The 23,091-nt window shown below is 36.8% G+C and overlaps 1 protein-coding gene across 9 annotated transcripts in view; it reads right to left on the bottom strand.

Annotated features, from left to right (window-relative positions):
• sema4d (sema domain, immunoglobulin domain (Ig), transmembrane domain (TM) and short cytoplasmic domain, (semaphorin) 4D) overlaps positions 1-22,813 on the bottom strand; it is a 69,337-nt gene extending 46,524 nt beyond the window's left edge. For 4 of the 9 annotated variants that reach the window (XM_079846559.1, XM_079846557.1, XM_079846555.1 and 1 more), the window contains exons 1-2: positions 22,676-22,813; positions 6,697-6,795 (exon numbers count right to left, since the gene is read on the bottom strand). Coding sequence is in view for 3 of the 9 variants with exons in the window: in XM_079846556.1 (XP_079702682.1) it covers positions 6,697-6,734 (38 nt within the window). In the remaining 6 variants the exon portion in view is untranslated. The other 5 variants (XM_079846556.1, XM_079846553.1, XM_079846552.1 and 2 more) reach the window with 3 other exon arrangements.
• Between the last annotated feature and the right edge of the window lie 278 nt (positions 22,814-23,091).

Raw genomic sequence — 23,091 nt, 5'->3', positions numbered from 1 at the left:
CTTAAGACAAAATATTTACAAATTATGAACGGCATAGATGTTCAAATTTGCCACTTATGTAACTTAATGTCGTTAGCTATATTAGCTTGTAGCAAAAACAAGGAAACTAGTTTTCTAAACTGTAATGTAATCCGTTATGAGAAACTTGTAGCAGATACGGTTGCAAACAAGCTTCCAATACACACACACACACACACTAATACAAACTGATGTTCTCAATATCTAGTTGACATTCAGAGCATCATTGATCTTTTGTTACACACACACACACACACACACGCTGTGGCAGGTGTCTGGATCTCTTGTCAGATCACTGACAGCGGACTAAAATTGATGAGCTACGAGTCAAAGGTCGCGTCCCTTTACAGCGAGAGGAAACCGTCACACGACTCTTCTGACATCACACACAAAACGTGTCATTAACATCCGGCGATCGAGCCGTCGGTCACACTCTGACACACACCACGAGGAAGTGAAGATGTCACGGGTCGCCCTCTTCATAATGGAGGATTTCTATTATCGAACACAGAGACGACGACTCGATTGTTGGCGTTGAGATCGGAGAACAAACAGGTTTGATTGATGAGACGAAGACTGTGGCACTACAACACAAGAGGATGAGATTGTTATATTTCAATGTGATCACTCAAGCAAAGCTCTCAGAGGAGACGGGATATGAGTTATTAATCAACTTCAGTTCTCATACATTTCAAAACGGGCATGAGAAAAGTCTGAATAGTTCGATCATCATATACTCATCTTGGTTTCAAACACACCTGAATTATTTTTTTATTTATTTTTTTATTGCTGAAAACATTCCCACTATATTTATTACTATATTATCCCAATAATAATCTCAAATTTCATACTTTAAAGGCACAGTGTGCGAGTTTCGCCACTAGAGGTCGCTTATTCAAAACAACAAAGGCTTAGCTTGATGACGCCGTGAACGAGTGTGGGATTCTGGGAGTTTAAATATACTATGGTATAATAATAATAAAGTTACATTTAATGTCCGCCTCCTTCCTCCCTAAACTTAAACTTTGTTACGGTTTCGTTTGATCACTTAAATTCATTGCATTTTATTTCATTCTAATGAAATGGCCGCGAGTGCCAAGTTACTACTCACACAGCTCACTTTACTTGAGGAGTAACGCAGCGCTGTCAAAAAACAATCATACTAATATACTTTTGAGTGCGTTGAAAGTTGTGTTATAACATTACTCTGATACTTGCAACACATAGCATTAAGCAAGATCGATATTAGAATATCATATTAATAAAAGCTGGATGACTTATGATGCTAAATGGCATGCAGATAATATTGTGTTATATGGCAGAGAAAATGCTGTATTACTGTTACAACAAATAAAGCTCTTTCTGATTATGCTGCTGACTAAATACTGTTGTCTCTGAGGTACAAACATGTTACTCGCGGCAAATCAAGAAAACAAGAGATTCTTCTAATCAACAATAAGACCTGTTGAGCTGTATAAGAATGATTTGTTTTCTGTGGATAAAGGTTTCCAAACAGTCGCTCACCTGCCTAATAAAACACATATTTAAACGTCTTTGTGTTTGCATGGTTTCTACGGAAGTAAAACTGGAAATCGGAGATAACGTGGACATGACGTCAGTGACACGGGCCGTTACACTGGATAAAACAGCTGATCTATCTGGATCTGGAAACATTGTAGGAAACATTTGGAATAATATAAGTACACAAAACAAAATGCATAACAGTATTCTACTGGTTTTTGTCTATTTTATTCCAAAATCTTACATATTGTGCCTTTAAGACTGTCATAAATATTAGAATTGTAATTTTAAACTTTAATAAATTAAGTATTATTAAATACTTTAAATTTATGGTGAAATGTTACAATATTATATTTTAATGTTTGTATTTATTTATTTACTATTATTATTATTAATAATAATAATAATAATAATAATAATAATAATAGCTATTATTTTAATATTTTTGCACTTTTATTTTTTTATTTCATATTATTTAATTAAAACTAATTCTATGTATATATATATGTAATATATATATGTGTGCGTGTGTGTGTGTATATGTATATATGTGCATGCATATATATATATATATATATATATATATATGTATTAACGGTGCTATACAAATAAAAGTATGTTAAATCAAATAATAATAATAATGTATTATTACTACTATTATTTTATAGTCATATTGATATATAAATCACAAAACAATTTTGTTAATAAATAAAAAAATATTAGAAAGAAAATGCAATTAGATATTTTACCCAAAATCATGCAGTCTTAGTGGAGGTTTAAAACAACATTCAAAATTTCAGTCTGGTTCTCACGTATAAAGTGATCGTGCAAGTCATATAAACTTGCGCGATTGTATGAAAAAGAGAAGTATGAACAATCTGTCTAAAATCTCCTTTTGTGTTCCTCAGAGGAGGAAGTTATTCTGACGTTTATTAGGACGTTTATCATCCTCCTCTCGATTAACTCCAGATTTCCTAAAGACATCAGGCAACAATTAATATCTGTAAATGATTGACTCTCACATGGTCTTTTGCAGCTGCTTCCCGTTTGTTTGGACTGAATCGGAGTTGTTACGGCAGCCTGGAGGTGACGGGTCACAGGATCTTGACCTTTGAACTAAATCAGCTCCAGGTCATGTGATCTCAAACTGTTCATATGCTGATCAGTTTAGCTGGAGTGTGTGACGTCCATCCGATAAATGCTATAATGATCTTGATTCTTTTATATATATCTTAATTTTTTAATAATAATATATTTTTGGATGGCATGATGCAATTTAATGTCTATTAATTTGTGAAATTTTCATTAATTTAATTTTGTATTAATTTATATGGTTCATTTTTAATAATACATTTTTTTGACATGACACAATGCAGTTTAATTTGTATTCATTTGTGAACTTTTCCTTAATTTATTATTGATTCATTTTGTAATAATAATCTAATTATTTGAGATGGCACAATTAAATTTAATTTATAATATAATAATTACTGAAAATTTCATTAATTAAATTATTATTATTAAATTATTGGTTCTTTTTTTTAAATAATACTAAGTGGCCAATATATATATATATATATATATATATATATATATATATATATATATATATATATATATATATATATATATATATATATATATATATATAAATAAAATGTGAAACATTATATGAGACAATTAAATTGCATTGTGCCATCTCAAATAAATAAATAAAAAAAAATTTTTTTTTTTGAGATGGCACAATGCAATTTAATTGTCTCATATAATGTTTCACAAAAAAACACTTTTGAAAAGGAGCTTTCATTGTTGCGGTTTCAGAGAATGCTTACTTATAAATCAATTATTTTCTGTATTTAACAATCTTGTCAAATCCAGGCAGACCAAAGTGTGTGCTGGGTTCATAAGCAGATAAACCCTTTTTAATTATAAATTAAACCTGACTTAAACATGTATTATTTTCAAAAGCAGAAGTTGGGCAGAATTTCTACACAACACTTTTCCATAAATCATCATACAGTGACCAGAGGCTGTTGAGCTCCAGAAAAGCACAAACCAATCAACTTCAGAAGACTTTGCACATAGTTAACTCCAATTTTAAGGTACATTTATCATCCTTTCCTGTCATTTAGGATCTTAACAGCCCATGGTCACTGTGTTTGTTCAGCTTTTGTGCTCTACTGAAGAAAGACAATCATCCAGGTTTGAAATGACATTGAAATCACATTCAATAACTGTACTGTCTAAACAAGTCTTACGAAGAGTAAAAGAGAACAAAATCAAGTAGTCGTCACTACAGTCCTCCAAAAAAAAATCTCTGTCAATATTAACTCAAGACACAAGACAGAGAGAACGAGAGAGAGAGAGAATGAGAGAAAGACAGACATGAATCTCAAGTAGTCTTGAGTAGAGGGAGTCTTTTGTTCTGGACCCAATGACAGCGAGCATCCCTCATTCTCATACTCCGTGTTTTCTTTACGTCTTTTTGGCAGCGCATTTATCATTCCTCCACACAAACGATTGTGCTACAAAACTCACGAGCGCAGGCGATACAAAGGACGGCTAAACCGGGGGCCTCCGATCAGCCGCCCGCGCTGGTTGCTAGGTTACCTTTGATCTTTTTCAGAAACTCGTCAACAAGCCTGTCACTTCCACAAGTCTTCAGGAGGACTTCACTTCTGCAGCTGTTGTTGATTCAAAAAGACATGATAGACTAAAGGCTTGCCAACGTAAAATTGCGTTCAAATAATAATATCCATGACTACATTCACAATATAGACAGATACTGAATAAAAATGAAGTTCTCCCATTTCTATTTGCCGTATCCTCAAGATCTCTTACGTAAACTGAAACGGCACTGTTTAGCTCTGATTCAGGATTGCTGACACCATTAGAAAATAATGGCTACGAACAAATTGCTTATTCACTAGAAAATCAGGGAAACTGCATTAAATTATGTGACTGTTTCAGCAGTCTGTCCAAATTTCCAAGAGTCGCTGCAACACTTTCATCGGGATGGAAACAGTAGCTGTCGATCACTAACGGAGACGCCAGCGCTGACTGACAACTTCATTTGCCATCTGGATTTTCCAATCCATCACTTTCAATAAGAGGTACAAGAACCAGCAAGTAAGAGGCACTTCACATTATTTTTACATGGATATTAAATATGCATTACTTTCCCTGACTATATAAATAAGTCAAAGTTTTCCAATGCCTTTACATTCAAATAAATTAGGAAGTAAACCACAGGACAGAATCATTAACAATCATTTCACTGCAGATCCAAGGACCGCATAATATACACTACCGGTCACAAGTTTTAGATCGGTAAGATTTTTAATGTTTTTGTAAGAAGTCTCTTCTGCTCATCAAGGCTGCATTTATTTGATTAAAAATACAAACAAAAACAGTAATATTGTGAAATATTATTACAATTTAAAACAGCTGTTTTCTATGTGAATATATATTAAAATGTAATTTATTCCTGTGATCAAAGCTGTATTTTCAGCATCATTACTCCAGTCTTCAGTGTCACATGATCCTTCATCACTCTAATATGATGATTTGCTGCTCAAGAAACATTTCTGATTATTATCAATGTTGAAAACAGTTTTTTTCATTTTTATTTCATGCTATGATGAATAGAAAGTTCAAAAGAACAGCATTTATCTGAAATCTAAAGCTTTTGTAACATTTTACACAACCGTTCAAAAGTTTGGGGTCAGTAAGAATTTAAATTTTATTTTTGGGGGAAATAAATAAAATAAATAAATACTTTTATTCATCGTTAAACTGATCAAAAGTGACAGTAAAGACAATTATAATGTTAGAAAATATTCTATTTTAAATAAATGCTGTTCTTCTGAACTTTCCATTCATCAAAGAATTTTGAAAAAAAAATGTAAAAAACTGTTTTCAACATTGATAATAATAATGAATGTTTCTTGAGCATCAAATCATCATATTAGAGTGATGAAGGATCATGTGACACTGAAGACTGGAGTAATGATGCTGAAAATTCAGCTTTGATCACAGGAATAAATTACAGTTTAAAATATATTAAAATAGAAAACAGTCATTTTAAATTGTCATAATATTTCACAATATTAATGGGTTTTTTTTTTTTTTGTTTTTTTTTTAATCAAATAAATGCAGCCTTGGTGAGCAGAAGAGACTTCTTTTAAAAACATAAAAGACCAGTAGTGTACATCGAAATAAAATCAATATCATGATAAGGCTTAATGCGATTGCCAAATCACGAAAGCTACAATTGAATTGAATATATATATATGTGAAGACTTCAGATGCAAAAGCCTCTAAGTACCATCTGAAATTTTCTTCTAGAATGATCATTTTTATCAAACTCGTATATTTAAGTTCAGTAATTTCACTTAAATGACAATGAAGATTACCTATTATTGTCATTTAAGTGAAATTACTGAACTTAAATATACAAGCTTGATAAAAATGATCATTCTAGAAGAAAATTTCAGATGGCACTTAGAGGCTTTTGCATCTGAACTCTTCATACATATATATTATATATTCACTAAGTCAGTTATTTCTAATATCACGCATCCCTTCTTGACCCGACTTAACCTGCATTATTGTGTTCCTGTGTGAGGTAACAAACCAAACATCTACTTGTGTTCCTTTATGAGTTGTGTTCTGCTATAAAGCTGCAATACTCACATAAAGTACATTTACAGTAAAGAGCACTATCAAAAAACATCAGCATTTGTGTGTCAAATTCTTTCAAATCACCCTCAATTGACCAACACCAATGAAGATGGTCCTTATTGTCAGCGAACTGGCAAAGGCAAGCAGAAGAGAAAGAGAAAAAGAGAAATAAAAAGAAAACAAAACAGGAATTTGGGTCAAAAAGGAAACCGAGAGAGCAGCCAACAAGCATCCAGCATCAGAAAACTCGACTCAGCCGAGATGGAATGCAAATCAGCTTCCATGCAAATGCCAAACGTCTCCAAGGGGCCCTCGGAGAAAAGACCCTTTATGTGCCAGTGTTTTCCATGCGTCCGCCTGAAGACGTAAGCGCATCCCTGCTAACCTGATGATAGGGATTGAGATCATACAGGAGAACAAGCAGGACAACAGAGGAAGCATTCAACAAATCTGCAGAAGCAAACAACTACTCACTTGAACGCCATGGCATCGAGCGGCGAATACTGATTCATTAAAGAGTCTTTCCGAGGTTCACGTCTCAGGCTGAAGATGGAGAGAGAGCTCTTCACGGATCTGTGGAGAGGACACAAGGACTTTTCAGATTAGGAGGGGGAGATATTTCAACTTGCACATACAAAGGCCGCGCTCAGAATACAATACTAACGAACAGTATGTACTTTACACTGCCTGAAGCCGTATGCAACAGTGGCGTGTCACATGACCTCATTATGTTTCATTTAATCAGTGGTGTCACAAAAAATAGAGTTATGTAGATATTTTGTGTTTCGAATTTTTGGGAAGACTAATCAAATAATGAGTCTAGAAAGAAATAATACAAGAGATGGTAATATTATTACTTCTGGTTCAATAGTCACACTTGAAATAGGTCAAATTATACTTGTTCTAGCACTATTAGAATGACTATTAGTAGAAAAATAATTAATAAGAAACATAAATTTAAGAAAAATAAATAAGAAACAGCTCGCAATTACAGAGTGATTCAATCCGACTCCCAAGAACGAAGCGATTCAATCCGACACCCAATTACAGAGCGATTCAATCGACTCCCAAGTACAGAGCGATTCAATCGACTCCCAAGTACAGAGCGATTCAATCCGACTCCCAAGTACGGAGCGATTCAATCCGACTCCCAAGTACGGAGCGATTCAATCCGACGATTCAACTGACTCCCAACAGTACAGAGCGATTCAATCCAACACCCAATTACAGAGCGATTCAATCCAACACCCAAGTACAGATGGATTCAATGTGACTCCAAAGAGCAATTCAATCCGAATCCTAAGAGAGATTCAATCCAAATCCAAAGAGTTCATGAATCAGGCATCAGTAATTCTGATTTAAAACAGTTGGCTGATGATGACCATGCGACCCAAGACTAGATTACTGAAATCTTGTCAGGTGTCAAACACAAACCTGCAACTTAACCAATACAATAGCGTTTGTACTAAAAAGCAAGCAGCACTACTGAGAAATCCAATTAAACAAATAGCTCTGAAGGCCAACAATGACAAATACCAAGTTATTACAGTTTTTATAGTAACAATTAATATTATATTATGGTGGATACCATGATTGATTACCATGGTAACTTTTTAACTCCACACACACACACACACACACACACACACACACACACACACACACAGCTGTTCTCGGGGCGAGCGACACAAGGCTGATGAACACTACTTTAGCCTCATCTAAAGGAGAGAGGGGTTTCCGCCAGCTGGGAGGGGGATTCCATCGCCATGGCGACAGCAGAACCCCAGAGAATGAATAGAACGGTTCTGGAATCCAGCGAGATTCAGGAGAGAGAACATGAGAGTCAGATCTTACTAACTACAGAAACATCAGATTCTATCACCTGCACAAAGGTATGAGCGTTTTCATCAGCGAAAAATAGATTAACAGAGACCCTGAAACCGAAGAGAAAAACTGCTAAAAATAGAGCAATACATACAGGTAGTTTATACACAATATATTTCCTTCAGCTCTAGTCGAACTTAATATCTGAACAGATCAGAGCGCAACAGGGTGATTTTACAAAACAGATTAAAACTGCAGCACACCGTCAGCTTCATAAATTATTCAGTATGTCAACAGATGCAACATCAAGCCAATGAAGGAAACACTACACTACAGGAACAGGAAGAAAACTAGATTATCAAACTATTCACACGTTTGCGACTGGTAAGATGATTGAACACATTTGAAAACAGTTGAGCTGCTACATATTTTTGAGAAAACCGTGATAATTTTTTTTCAGGATTCCTATAAATAGACAAAAAAAAAAGTACAGCATTTATTTGAAATAGCAATCATTTAACATAATATAAATGTCTTTACTGTCACTTTTGATTAATTTAATGCATCTAATGCATTAAATGCAATTATGCAAAAAATAATGCAATTGCTGAATAACAGTATTGACCTTTTTTCAAAAGAAAAATCTTGACTGAAGAAAATTTGTGTGGGATTTTCTCATCCAGCCGTCTGATCATGTTACATTATGCATTAAGATGACATTATAAGAGAGGAACAAAGCAATTAGTCAAGGAGCCAACAGTATACGTAATATACAATGTCGGGTTTAATACCAGACAAACATAAATTGTCACTTTAAAATCACTTAAAATCTTTTCAATATGTTTCATTGGTTATTAAATGGCTCTTGGCAGCTCTAGAAGACGGGTCTCTCTCTCGACTCCCGAACGCCTCGAGGCTCGCGTCTGAGACATCACTGATGTCCTCTGGGAGACAAGCGTATGGCAGTCGTCTAGCCCACTTCTCCTCATTAGGGTTCATGAAACCCACAACAGAACCGCACAAAGACACTAATGGTGATCGCAAGGCTGACACTGTAAATCACTTTTAGCATATAGGTACAACCATCAGAGTACACAAAGAACGGACCATCGGGGATTAACTGAGATGTTCTGACAATTACGCGTCGCAACATTCCTGCTCATTTGCATGTGTCAACATCTCCGCTTTGAACCAATGGTTTGGAAACAACGCTGGATTTCTATACAGACACAAATTCCTTCTCACCTCAGAACAATGGCAGCTAATTACCCAAACGTGACGGGCGGTTACAACCGTCTCATCGATCCCAGTAGGGTTCTCCCAGAATGCAACGGGCCACTAAAGGTCAAATGCTTATTTGATCCTTTAATGAACTGCTTCAGGAATGAAGAGACGCTCGGAATGGAACATTTATGATACGCAAGCGTTCCAGTTCTCTGGGTTTCCACAATACGACCCAATTGTTATATTTCCAGAAGTTTCCAATGAGGGTATGACATTCCTCAACAATGATTCCAAGAACCTGAGGTGCTTCAACCCGGGGTTTAAATCTGCAAGCAGACGGAAAACACAAGCCATAATCAAATTCTCCCAATAGATCCCATATGCATTGTAAAGGTATCCATTTACAAGGCTCCACTACATTCACGTCTAAAACTTGATTCCTTTTACAAAAAGGTTGCAACCAGGGTTTCTCTCTGAAATAGAAACTTGCTAAAACTTATAGGGCTCATGACACGAGAAATAAAATTTGCATTGATTTATTTGACATATAAGTGGTCTTTGTACCATTAAACATACTTCAAGTTTCATAGCTTAAAACATCCTCTTTATTATGAACCAAAGCATTTATTCAATTAAGCTAAATTAAAAAAAGACTCGTTTTGATATTGAGGGATCTGTGACGTATACAGATGTGTGTTCAGTTTCCACACACTTGAGTCTGCCGACAACTTTAGTTTAGTACTGTAGTTTAGCATAAAAGGTTCAGACATTGAATAATCAAATATAAAAATAATACGATGCATAGTCTTCACTGAGTGAATTAAAGATTCAAAGGTTATTCAGTCAAGAGCAGTGAGTGATTTTTTCTGTCTTTTGTTGTTTGATTAACATTAATGACAGCAGGTTTATTAGGCTGTCGTCACTTTAAGACCGAATGCACAGATCTAAGTTTGCCAAGTCAAGCATCACTATTATGTGATCAAACCTCTAATGTGTGCATCGTCCTGCAGCGTTTGTGCTTCAAACATGAATGATTCCTCAAATCATGCGTTTTGTTGAGGTGTTTTCTATGTCGACCAAGGTTTCCTAGTGGTCAACCGGTATATCGCCAAGGCCGATATTTTTTAATTATCGGCATTGGCCGAAAAGTTTCTCTGTTTGGCCGATGTGTCAGGAGCGGGACTTTTATTTTGACACTAAAACACACACATACAGTGTCCACTCTAAAGGGATGCATGAGCTCACTTTGAAATCGGACAGATGTGTCTTGAAACGCTGTGTGCGTGTGCTTTGATCTTGCAATGCTGCTACGGAAGGCTCACTCACACACACACACACACACACACACACACACACACACACACACACACACACACACACGAAGAGAGAAAACAGTGGAGGTTTAAATATGCATTTGATCACGGCTGAAGGAGACATACGGACACGTGCCAAAAGCCACAACTAAACTACACCTTCCAAAAGCCTGTCAGGAGGAATTCACAGACAATACAAGACTAGATATATTTACGTTTTTTGCAAATCTTGCTAACACAATGTTAGGCTTTTGCAGGTGATGTTTCTGATTCGTTTGGAATTAGTGGAATAATGAATGTGCATATGTGATATGCATGTAAATATAATAATCTTCAAAATGAGAAATTGTACTAGTGATGCTACAGCAGCATGCAAAAGAGAAGCACACTTTAAAAACAAAACCTACAACTAAACAACCAACAGAAAACCTATAAAGCACAACCACTTAATAACATAAAAAATGTTACTTACACCCACCAAGTGTTGGTAAAGACGCTCTGAAGCTCAGAGAAAACAACCACGAAAAGAAAAACTACAAAATCAACTGATATTGTCTACTCTATATGTTATTAAAATTGGCAATATGCATCCAATAACATCCAAAAAAAATACAAGACGTTCCTTAAACTCACCGAGTGCCGGTCAGACGCTCTGGAGCTCAGGGAGGACAACCACAAAATCCACAAAGATGCAACAAAAACAAGCGGGAATCATTTCAGTGTGTCCGCTGGTCTCATACGTGTCGGTTTCCTTTCAGACGTGTGTATAATTTAGAGTAAATCTGCAATTTTCTGGGTGTCATAAAGGTTGATGGTTCTGTCTGGCTGTGGAGGTCTGAACACGAGCAAACGGAGATGAAGAGACATTCAAACCTCCCCCTTTCCTTCCTTCCTTCTCTCTCTCTCTCTGTCTCTCTCTCTCTCTCTCTCTCTCTCTCTCTCTCTGAGAAAAGCATGCAGAATGTCAAAAACCATGCAAAAAAAAAAAGCACCCAAATCAAGACGGTTTAACCTCAACATCCACCCCGTCAAAGCAACAATTAATGTCAGATTATAACATTCTCACACACACACACTGTTTGAAGCACTGCTGTGACAGGTGCAAAACAATAACGGCAGATCAGCTGGTGCAACTGCATGCATTTGTGTGTGTGTGTGTGTGTGTGTGTGTGTGTGTGTGTGTGTGTGTGTGTGTGTGTGTGTGTGTGTGTGTGTGTGTGTGTGTGTGTGTGTGTATAGCAGAGCACACTTGAGATTGCTGACAGCAGAATATAATCAATGCACAGAGGGGGCTGGGTCAGTGTGTGAGTCTTCTATTGTTTACAGGGTCAGAGTGTGTCCATAACGCAGCGACACAGACCAGTCGGCTCTTCACCAGGGTTGGGAAGAGTTCTGGTTTCAAGATGATCCACACTTATCGCATTTCTATCCTAAATTTAACCACTACACTAGGGACGACAACTGATCAGAACGCAAAACCTAAACTGATCTCACAAGCTGCTCTGTGTGAATTTAGCAATTGGTTGTCCAGCACGAGTCTGAAGACCATGTGATGCATGTGCTCGGTCATCAGATGATCTGCATTTGCAAGAAAAAAAAAAAGATAAATGTTCACATTAGCAGAGCACAGGGTTTTTGATTAGAGATGCCAGATGCACAATATCACTATCACATTTTTAAATAAATGATTCATATCTGAAGCAGATATCTTATTTTCTTTGCAATTCCAACAGTATGGCAAGTATAGAAAAGCTCTAAAGATATCAGTTGTTTCTATCAAACATTAAAATATAATTTTAATTCAAGCATGTAAAGTTCAATGTAAATATCGTAGTTGTGCACAAAGTTTTTTCCATAATACAATTATTTTTAATATAATACATTATATTTTTTATGCATTTTATTAAAAAACAAGTTAACAATATATATATTTAAATTTATATTATATTATATTATATTATATTATATTATATTATATTATATATATATATATATATATATATATATATATATATATAAAATTGGTTATCAATCAAATTTCTATATCGTTCATCTTTTGAATTTCATCAAATTCAAAGCCTTTTTAATTGCAAAGATTTTTATGTTGCTTTACATCAGATAATTCGGGGGGAATTATGAAAGAATGACAAAAAGTCATGCATTGAAAAAGAAATTGTGCATGTACATTAGTTTAACTGTGATTCTCATCTACACGCCAATCACTTTCCAAATTTAATTAGCTTGTCTTTCTTTGTACCTGCTGGCTCGGTTTGAATTAATAACTTCTCTCTACGAAACTACCTTTCTGGAAGAACGAACACAGATTGTGATTTTAAAGAGATTGGTGTACCATTGAAAAGACATCAGCTCTGCAATAAAATAAGCCTCCAAACAATAGACATCTTATTGAGAAGTACAAAGCTGCAAAACTACAAAAATGTGTTGAATGGACTGGGAAGCTTTGAGTTGTGATAGTATGTCTACAGCAAACATTACAAAAGAGCAAGACAATTCTGTTTTCAATGCAAATGCAAATATACATTAACACATTCATACTAAAGTCTGCAGTGTGTAATATAGCTGTTTGTGAAGGTAAAAGATCTGCAAAGTTTTAAAGATCAAAGTGCACAACAAATAAGTTATTGTCCTACAACAGACTGGGCCATCTGACCAATCAGAGCAGAGTAGACCAATCACAACAGACTGAGCCATCTGACCAATCAGAGCAGAGTAGACCAATCAGAACAGACTGGGCCATCTGACCAATCAGAGCAGAGTAGACCAATCACAACAGACTAGGCCATCTGACCAATCAGAGCAGAGTAGACCAATCACAACAGACTGAGCCATCTGACCAATCAGAGCAGAGTAGACCAATCACAACAGACTGGGCCATCTGACCAAACAGAGCAGAGTAGACCAATCACAACAGACTGGGCCATCTGACCAATCAGAGCAGAGTAGACCAATCACAACAGACTGGGCCATCTGACCAATCAGAGCAGAGTAGACCAATCACAACAGACTGAGCCATCTGACCAATCAGAGCAGAGTAGACCAATCACAACAGACTGGGCCATCTGACCAATCAGAGCAGAGTAGACCAATCACAACAGACTGAGCCATCTGACCAATCAGAGCAGAGTAGACCAATCACAACAGACTAGGCCATCTGACCAATCAGAGCAGAGTAGACCAATCACAACAGACTGGGCCATCTGACCAATCAGAGCAGAGTAGACCAATCACAACAGACTGAGCCATCTGACCAATCAGAGCAGAGTAGACCAATCACAACAGACTGGGCCATCTGACCAATCAGAGCAGAGTAGACCAATCACAACAGACTGGGCCATCTGACCAATCAGAGCAGAGTAGACCAATCACAACAGACTGAGCCATCTGACCAATCAGAGCAGAGTAGACCAATCACAACAGACTAGGCCATCTGACCAATCAGAGCAGAGTAGACCAATCACAACAGACTGGGCCATCTGACCAATCAGAGCAGAGTAGACCAATCACAACAGACTGAGCCATCTGACCAATCAGAGCAGAGTAGACCAATCACAACAGACTGGGCCATCTGACCAATCAGAGCAGAGTAGACCAATCACAACAGACTGGGTCATCTGTCCAATTAGAGCAGAGTAGACCAATCACAACAGACTAGGCCATCTGACCAATCAGAGCAGAGTAGACCAATCACAACAGACTGAGCCATCTAACCAATCAGAGCAGAGTAGACCAATCACAACAGACTGGGCCATCTGACCAATCAGAGCAGAGTAGACCAATCACAACAGACTGAGCCATCTGACCAATCAGAGCAGAGTAGACCAATCACAACAGACTGAGCCATCTGACCAATCAGAGCAGAGTAGACCAATCACAACAGACTGGGCCATCTGACCAATCAGAGCAGAGTAGACCAATCACAACAGACTGAGCCATCTGACCAATCAGAGCAGAGTAGACCAATCACAACAGACTGAGCCATCTGACCAATCAGAGCAGAGTAGACCAATCACAACAGACTGGGCCATCTGACCAATCAGAGCAGAGTAGACCAATCACAACAGACTGGGCCATCTGACCAATCAGAGCAGAGTAGACCAATCACAACAGACTGGGCCATCTGACCAATCAGACAGAGTAGACCAATCACAACAGGGGCACGTTCAAGCTCAAAACGGTGCGCAACGTTTTACTACGGTTTCCGGGTTGAACGTCATGTTTCCTGGAAACGGTGTGCAACGGGGTTTGAGATACGTTTTCTCTTGTTTGGTGGGTGTGTCAGAACTGCAGTCCAATCAGCAGCAACATGTATATAAAGCACGCGGTATTAAAGTGAACTCGCACAATGGGTTCAAGGAAAGTAATTTACAAATGTGTTCGATGCAGCTCGGTATACGCAACAACTGAGGAAATTAGAAGACATGTTTGTCGTAAGTTTTATTGTAAAAATATAGGATATCAACATAATGATGTAGTTGTTTATATTTTTAGCTTCATTGCAAGTGTATGACATTTGGTATAGAAATAAACAATGGTAATTAAGTGCTTTTCCTAAAAATGAGAAAGAAAATACAGGGTATTAAAACAGTATTACAAATAAAGTCAGTATGTGAGGCTAAATAGATGTGTTTTAGTCTGAATTAGGTAAGATGTGTGCTTCAGTTTCAGCAATCCCTTCACTCGATTGGGATGTTCTCTTTTGTTCTGGGCGGCAAGTGCAGTAACTGTAACATCGGGCATATTTTGTAGTATTAAACACATATTTATACCGACTTCATCAGGCTCCGAAAATTCTTCACAAAGAACACAAAGAATGGCCTTCTCAGCTGCCATAGTTGCAACTCTTGCGTCATCATAACAGTGTGTTCAACGCATCACTGTTTCTGTTTAAAAAACGTTGTGCAACGTTTTGTCGGGGCTGAACGCAGCCCAGACTGAGCCATCTGACCAATCAGAGCAGAGTAGACCAATCACAACAGACTGGGTCATCTGACCAATCAGAGCAGAGTAGACCAATCACAACAGACTGGGCCATCTGACCAATCAGAGCAGAGTAGACCAATCACAACAGACTGGGCCATCTGACCAATCACAACAGACTGGGCCATTTGACCAATCAGAGCAGAGTAGACCAATCACAACAGACTGGGCCATCTGACCAATCACAACAGACTGGGCCATTTGACCAATCAGAGCAGAGCAGGCTCACGGAAAGGAGGGGTTTAAAGCGTGAATCTTCAAACGAGCCGTTTCAGACACTGTGAGAAAAGAGCTGATGCTAGAAAATTAAAGTGTTTTTTGACTTTGGATGCATGTAAACTAAACCTGTTGTAGGAGACTGCAAAGAACACCACAGACTGATACTCTCAGAGTAAAAGTAAAAGGGTAAAATATGCTGTGAAAAATATGATACACCAGTGTTTTGCCAGATGAGAAGTCCATCTATGTATCATCTTTTTACTCTTTTAATTGATTTTATAACTGTACCATATACCTCTTTTAATTTCTTTTATAACTGTTTTAATTTTCCTTGTTTTTATTTTGTGAAGCACTTTGAGTTGCCATAGTGTATGAAATGTGCTATATAAATAAACTTGCCTTGCCTACAAAACAAAATTATCAAACTTCAAAAAAGATCATAATAGGGGCACTTTAAGGATGTTGCACTCAACAAAACCCTGGATAATGTTACAGTGTAACACTAAAGAACACGATGAACCCCGATCAGCCAGAATGACCATGAGTCAGTGCACTAGGGTAGATGTTGAGTGTGTGTTTACGGTAACATCATCACACATGGTTTCACACAATCAGAGAGTCACAGGATTCTCGTAAAACAGAAGCACAGATACAGATCCTGCCAAAGCTTTCGCCAAATTCGATGAAAAACAGGTCTTTTCAAATAAGAGTTTGTAGTTTGTACACATACTCTAACATTCACAATTCAAAGCTCCTTCTGGTGCTGTAAAAGTCCTAAAAGGACAAAAAATAATTATATTAATAAAAATGATAAAAGTACCATTAAAAACGAGATGTGCATTACACTGAACAAAAAACTCTGATGTAGTATTTACTTTGAAACCATTTTCACTCACAAATTGCAGGTAAATTTCACGAATAATTACAAAGAAATGACAAGTAACACATTGAATGAAACATGAATGTTTGAGGTAGGAACACTGGAATAGTATTTCCTTCAAAAGAGCTTCTAAAAATATTATATTCCAAGTCTTCTGAAGGCATTTAAGAGTTTTATTTGAGTAAGAGCCTTTACATTATTTTCTGAATATTTTTCCCTCCACCACAGTTTTAAAGGACTTTTTAGGACTTTAGCTTATTCACCGTATCCCCCAGAGTTAGATAAGTCCATACATCTCTGTGCGTGCCGTAACTCTGTCTGACGCACACACCGCTAGCCTAGCTTAGCACAAAGACTGGAGGTAAACAGCTCCAGCTAGCATACTGCTGTCAATAAGTGACAAAATAACGCCAACATTTTCCTATTTACATGTTGTGATTTGTATAGTCACAGCGTGTACAAATAACAAGGTCACATGAGACACAGCCAACTTCTAATCGTAGGAAATTGTTGGCATTATTTTGTCACTTTTTGACATCAGTATGCTAGCTGGAGCCATTTACCTCCAGTCTTTGTGCTAAGCTAGGCTAGCGGTGGGTGCGTCAGACAGGGTTACGGCACGCACGGAGATGAGAAGGGTATGTATGGACTTATCTAACTCTGGGGGATACGGTGAATAAGCTAAAGTCCCAAAAAGTCAGCGTGTTCCTATAAAGTCTGAACTGCATTTATGCAAATTCACAATCACTCTGTGCATGATCACAATATGACATATTTGATCAATGTAATTCACTGAACGTAAGTGCAAATGAGATTTGAGAGCTGTATTTTGGAGTAGAGCTGGAGTAGAGCTTGCAAGTTGAGAAGGTCAGAGAGAGGACGGAAAATGATCATGTTAAACTAAATTACGACTGTTTTGGTGCAAGAGACCTTGACTAGCTTCAGGGAGAACAGTAAAATGCTACAGGGATGTAGAATATGGCCTCAGTCTTGATTGAACACAATATAATTTGCAGAAGCCCATGCACTTTTAAAGCGCTGACTGCTCTCTCCTCCACACAACTGTTTGTTTCTTCTCAAACACTCCCTTCAGAAATATTTAATCTCGGAAAATTCTTGTTTCACTCCCTAAACCACCCAGAAAACATTTGCATTTAATAAAAACACGTATACAATTGAGAACACTGCTGTAAATGCAAATAGGGATTAATCATTATCGTTTCCCAAGGAAGAATTTGTTTTTTTGCTGCATGGCGTTAGTGTTATCTGGTCTGAAACGGCATCCGTGTCCGATAACTCGTGGCACGCAAGAGAAATCAAGTCAATCCGACACAATGAATCCATTCAGCAGGGAGACGCTTCCAAACAGCAGAATGGCCTTCCCATCAGCCAATAAATCGATTATCTCTGGAATGAGCCTGGTTTAGTTATCCGAGATTAAAAACGACCATCCCACATGAGTCTTGTGACTCTCAATGAAGTCAACTTGAAATCCAAATTTACCCCATTTACTTTTGTTTCTGGTTTCACTGTGAATGATTCATAAATGCATGTTGTTATGAGAAAATAAATAAAAAATTGTCTTTATAATATTTCATCAAATGACTGATTAGCTCATGGGCCTCTTATTTAAAGACACGTTTGACAATGACAGTAAATAATGTCACAAAATATTCTATTTCAAATACATTTCTTTCTATTCATCCAAAAATCCTGAAAAAATGCATCTCGGATTCCACGAAAATATGAAGCAGCACAACTGATCAACATTGATAATGAGAAGAAATGTTCAGCACTTTAGACTGATTTCTGGAGGATCATGTGACACTGAAGACTAGAGTAATGATGCTGAAAATCAGCTTTGATCACAGGAATAAATTACATTTTTAACATATATTCACACAGAAAACATTTATTTAGTGCTAAAATAGATCTAACCTTACATTTTGTGTAATTTTACAGTGAAATACTATTAAAAGTACCATTTTTTGAAGTATAAAGAACAAATCATCTTATAATTTACAGTGAAAAGCCGTATACCGAGTTGCCTCTGTGACATTTCACATTTGATGATTTTTAATTGTATTTATTATGTTTCTTCTTAGTTTTTTTTTTGTTATCAGTTGTACATGCTGTTGGATTTACAGGTTTAAAATGTTTTTTTTGTGTGTGTGTGTGTAAATTACAGTTTTAAAACGTAAAATAAAATCTACATGTTGTTCTGTAAATATTTACTATACTATAAACTATAAAAGTTTACATTTTTACTATATTTTTACAGATTTATTCTGGCAACCACAGCTGGCAGTTCTTTTTTCTTTTTTACAGTGAACTTATATTTTGCAATAATAACTGCAAGCTATGTAGTGTAACTTCATGATTTCCATGTATAAACATACTTGAAAATATTTTCTAATAAAAATGAGAAATGTTATCTTGGCAGAAAACTTAAATAAAAAGTCTAAGTTAAAGTACTAAAATTACTAAAACATCACTAAGGCTGAAATAAAAAATGTATTTTTTTTTTTTAGGGATGCACCGATATAAAAATGTTGCCCGATACCGATAACTCTTTCTATATGAAAGCTGATAACCAATATATTGACCGATAAATCTAAATCCAAATTTTTATATAATTTTTAAGAGACTGATTGCAATTATGTAGCCGATATAACAGACTTGCGCTGCACATGTTGCACTTAACTGCATTTTCCTTTTGAAGTGATTCCAGTCATATTTCAAGCGATTTAAAACCATCACGGCGAACAGTGCGAATCTGAAGTGTCTCAGCTGAAGGAAATAATCCATTATTTATCACTATCAGCTTTAATATACTGGACAAATTCTCTTATCGGACCGATAACGATAACATTAAAACTGATCATAGGTGTTGATATTCGATACTATACCGAAAATGACAAAAGCACATAAAATTACTAAACTTAAAGTAAAATTAAATTTGAAACCTGAAATTATAAAAATATAAGCTAATTCAAAATATTAACGTACATTATAAGAGTATATAAATAATGCTAAAATAGCACTGCTCCCCACAACACCACTCAATACACTCAACACTAATTATTTAATTTTGCAAGGCATAAAAATGCATGTGCATGACAATTAAGGGAAGATGTAGTGACAACACAGCATTGGCCTGTCGACTGGACCATAACGCTCTCACTGGCCCCGGGGCATCATTATTATTCAGACCTGTTATCGATCACCAAGCATTGCTTATCACTGTGTGTTTTCAAGAGAAGAAGCTATCTGAAGAAACCCTGTGACTGCTCTGAGACCTGTGCAGGTGTCGGGGGCAGCATAAACCAGCCTGGGGGCAGATTAGAGGGGTAATTAGTATCCAGAAAGGTAACAGAATAAGGGCGTCCTCCTATCAGTCCAGATCCTTCTCTCCACACTCCTCTGGGAGATGGAGGGATGTTGGCAGAGGGACACAAAGCACGACTGTGTTCGGCTCACAGACTCAAGAGTGGCACTTTTGTGCGGTTTCTTAGAGTGAAGGAACATTATGTGCCGTGGACGAGTCTTTTTCAGCAACCACAATGTGGACGGAGCATTAAAACAGGGTCAGAGACCGGTTAGGGCATCGATGTAGGGTTCGGATCAGGTCGCATTTCACTAGATTACTAATGAGAGACCCCTGCTATCGCTTCAAAGCAAGTCTAAAGGTCAATCGCTGCATTGATTTTTAATCCAGGATGAATCAATCTGTCCAAATTCAAATCATTAAAGAGTCCGTTCACCCAAAAATTAAAATTCATTATTGAAATTCAATGTTGAAAAGGTGAACTATCCCTTTAAAACAACACTTGAATGTAAATCAGTCTGAATCTCGTAGGTTTTGTTCTGAAAGGCCGGTTCTGTTCATCGACGGGCCACTGGTGTTCGGTTCACAGGGATATTGGGTACCGGTCTGACCCGGCGCCAACTCATCTGGGTTACATGATTCTATCGTGTTCAACCATGAAGGCGGGTCATTGTCTGGCTGGACTATCGACACAATCCATGTTCAGATTAACATACGGTATATGACCCACTCATAAGATCATTACCTCATTAAAAATGTCCTGAGGGACTAATTTAACATCAGTGAACCCATCGGCGAGTACCGGCATCTGCTCTAATTATTACAGCACATGCAAAGTTCAAGGCTATATTCAGAATAAAATACTAGCTTACTGCACTGTGTGTGTATACACGGCCTACTATTTTTAAAAAGTAGTGTGTGAAACAGCACACAGGCATTTCAAATAATAGTAAGCGACATTGTTGTCACATGATCTCATGACATTTCAAAAGCAGCTTTACAGAAAATCCTGATGTTGATGTTAATATTAATATTTTCATGCCTTATAGTTGCATTTAGCAGATTTGAGCTGGGCGACAATATAGTTTCATTTTGTGATGATATAAACAATCAAACTGTTGTGATCTTGCTATATATGGGCTACTATTGCCATATGTGAGTATATACTGTATGTATGCAGATTAAGTTAGACCTTATATATCCAACAGAATTTATAATTCTGTCAAATAATCCAATCACATGCTGTAGGTGATCTGTATTACATGCATACTGTATAAATACTGCTAATGAATAAATGTGAAATGCAAACACAAGTACAAGAAGTAGGGTTTGCTATTCTGAACATAGCCCAACTCTATATTGATGGGAAAACAAATCAACCTGATGCTAAACTTAAGATTTAGTTCTAGCCATAAGAATCCTTTTTATCTTTGACTTTTAATAACATTATCATGTGCTTTTACACCAAGACCAAGTAGTCCCTGAAGCAAAGAATACATTCTATCATTTCAAGGGTCAGTTTTTAGGCATTAGGAGTCAAGAGGTCATGGACACAAAGGCATTGTCTGAATGATAACCCTCCGCTGACAGCCAACAGTTCATGTCAAGCTATATTCTTCCACTTAGCAGACACTTTTACCTCGCTTCTATTTTAGCCAGCCTTCAGGCTCCTATCTGAGAGACCAAAGAGTCTCCAAACATCTTTTAAAAACTACATGAAGATTTATGCAGTTTAAAAATGAGCACATGCAACAGAAACAAGCTGAAAAAGATTCATTAACTGTGTCGAAAAATACTCTATGTCTGCAATAGTTGCTTTAATGTTTAAACTACATGCAATTATAAACTCATATTATTAACTGAGAGACTGCATGTAAAATTGTACTACTTATATTCATTTTATTTCCATGCATATCATTCATAACACATGACCATTTAAATTAAACAAAACAACAAAAGGGTGATTAAAACTTCACCTCACACAAACTTTAACCTAAATTTTGATGTTGAAAATGATGTCGTCACCAAATACATTTGCATTGATTATATAGGAAGTTTGTACAACTAAACATAACCTTGATTAGTTCTCAACTAAAAAAAAGCACAAAGAAAAAAATCTGTTGTGGTCTCATTTGAGCTAGAAGACTCTTTTGTTGTTTAGATGAAAAGTCTGGGATAATTTATGCGAGTTTGACTGCAGACCTCTACATGACCCTTAAATGCCAGACTAACATTAAAAAATATAATTAAACTAAACTAAACAGCACTAAACGTGCAGGTTAACCCAGTTTGAATTAACGTATGCAAACAAACAATTAAAAGGGAGCGACAGAAGACGACAGAGTCGCTGTCAGCCAATGAGCATTTGATATTTTAAAGAGCAAATACTTTCCTTTTGTTCGGTTGTTTCTGAACCAAATACAAAGAAACACTAAACTAACCCGGCACTAAACGCGAACAAACAGCGATATACGGCGAAACTGGAGTGTTGTGTCGTATAGAGGAGGAAGAAACCTGCTGTAAATGATCCAGCCGCGGAGGAACAAGTGCAGCTCAAAGTCCTAAAACCTCTCGAGACCAGAGTCCATAGAAACCGGAGAACAACAATCCTCAAAACCTGGACACACACATACACACACTGCGACTGAATCCCGCACAGACACTCACCCGGGCGCGTGGAGAAGGAAGGGTTCCGGTCCTCCGCGCGCGGGTTAAACGTTTAAAGTTTAAAGAGTTTGTGAGAGCTGATGCCGTGACCTGACGCGCTTCTCCCTCTCAGCAGTGTTTGTGTTCGTGTGTGTGTGTGTGTGTGTGAGAGAGAGAGAGAGAAAGAGAAAGAGAGCGAGCGAGCGAGCGAGCGAGAGATATAAACGAATAAGTTGGTTTTGTTAATATACGTTTGAATTTTTTTCGATTTTATTTTTATTTGATAAATGTTTGATTTTTTTTTAACCCAGTTGTGATTTTGTTTTTAGAAAAAAAAAAAATTACTCAATGATACAACAAATCATTTTATGTGATATAACAAAAAAATAATAATAGCCTACATATGTAGCCTAAACCTTAATTCTTGATGCCATATC

This window comes from Squalius cephalus (genome assembly GCF_949319135.1).
Source record: "Squalius cephalus genome assembly, chromosome: 17".
Classification (NCBI taxonomy): Eukaryota; Metazoa; Chordata; class Actinopteri; order Cypriniformes; family Leuciscidae; genus Squalius; species Squalius cephalus.
Note: the sequence above shows the minus strand (reverse complement) of the source record. Positions and strands in the feature narration are given on the sequence as shown.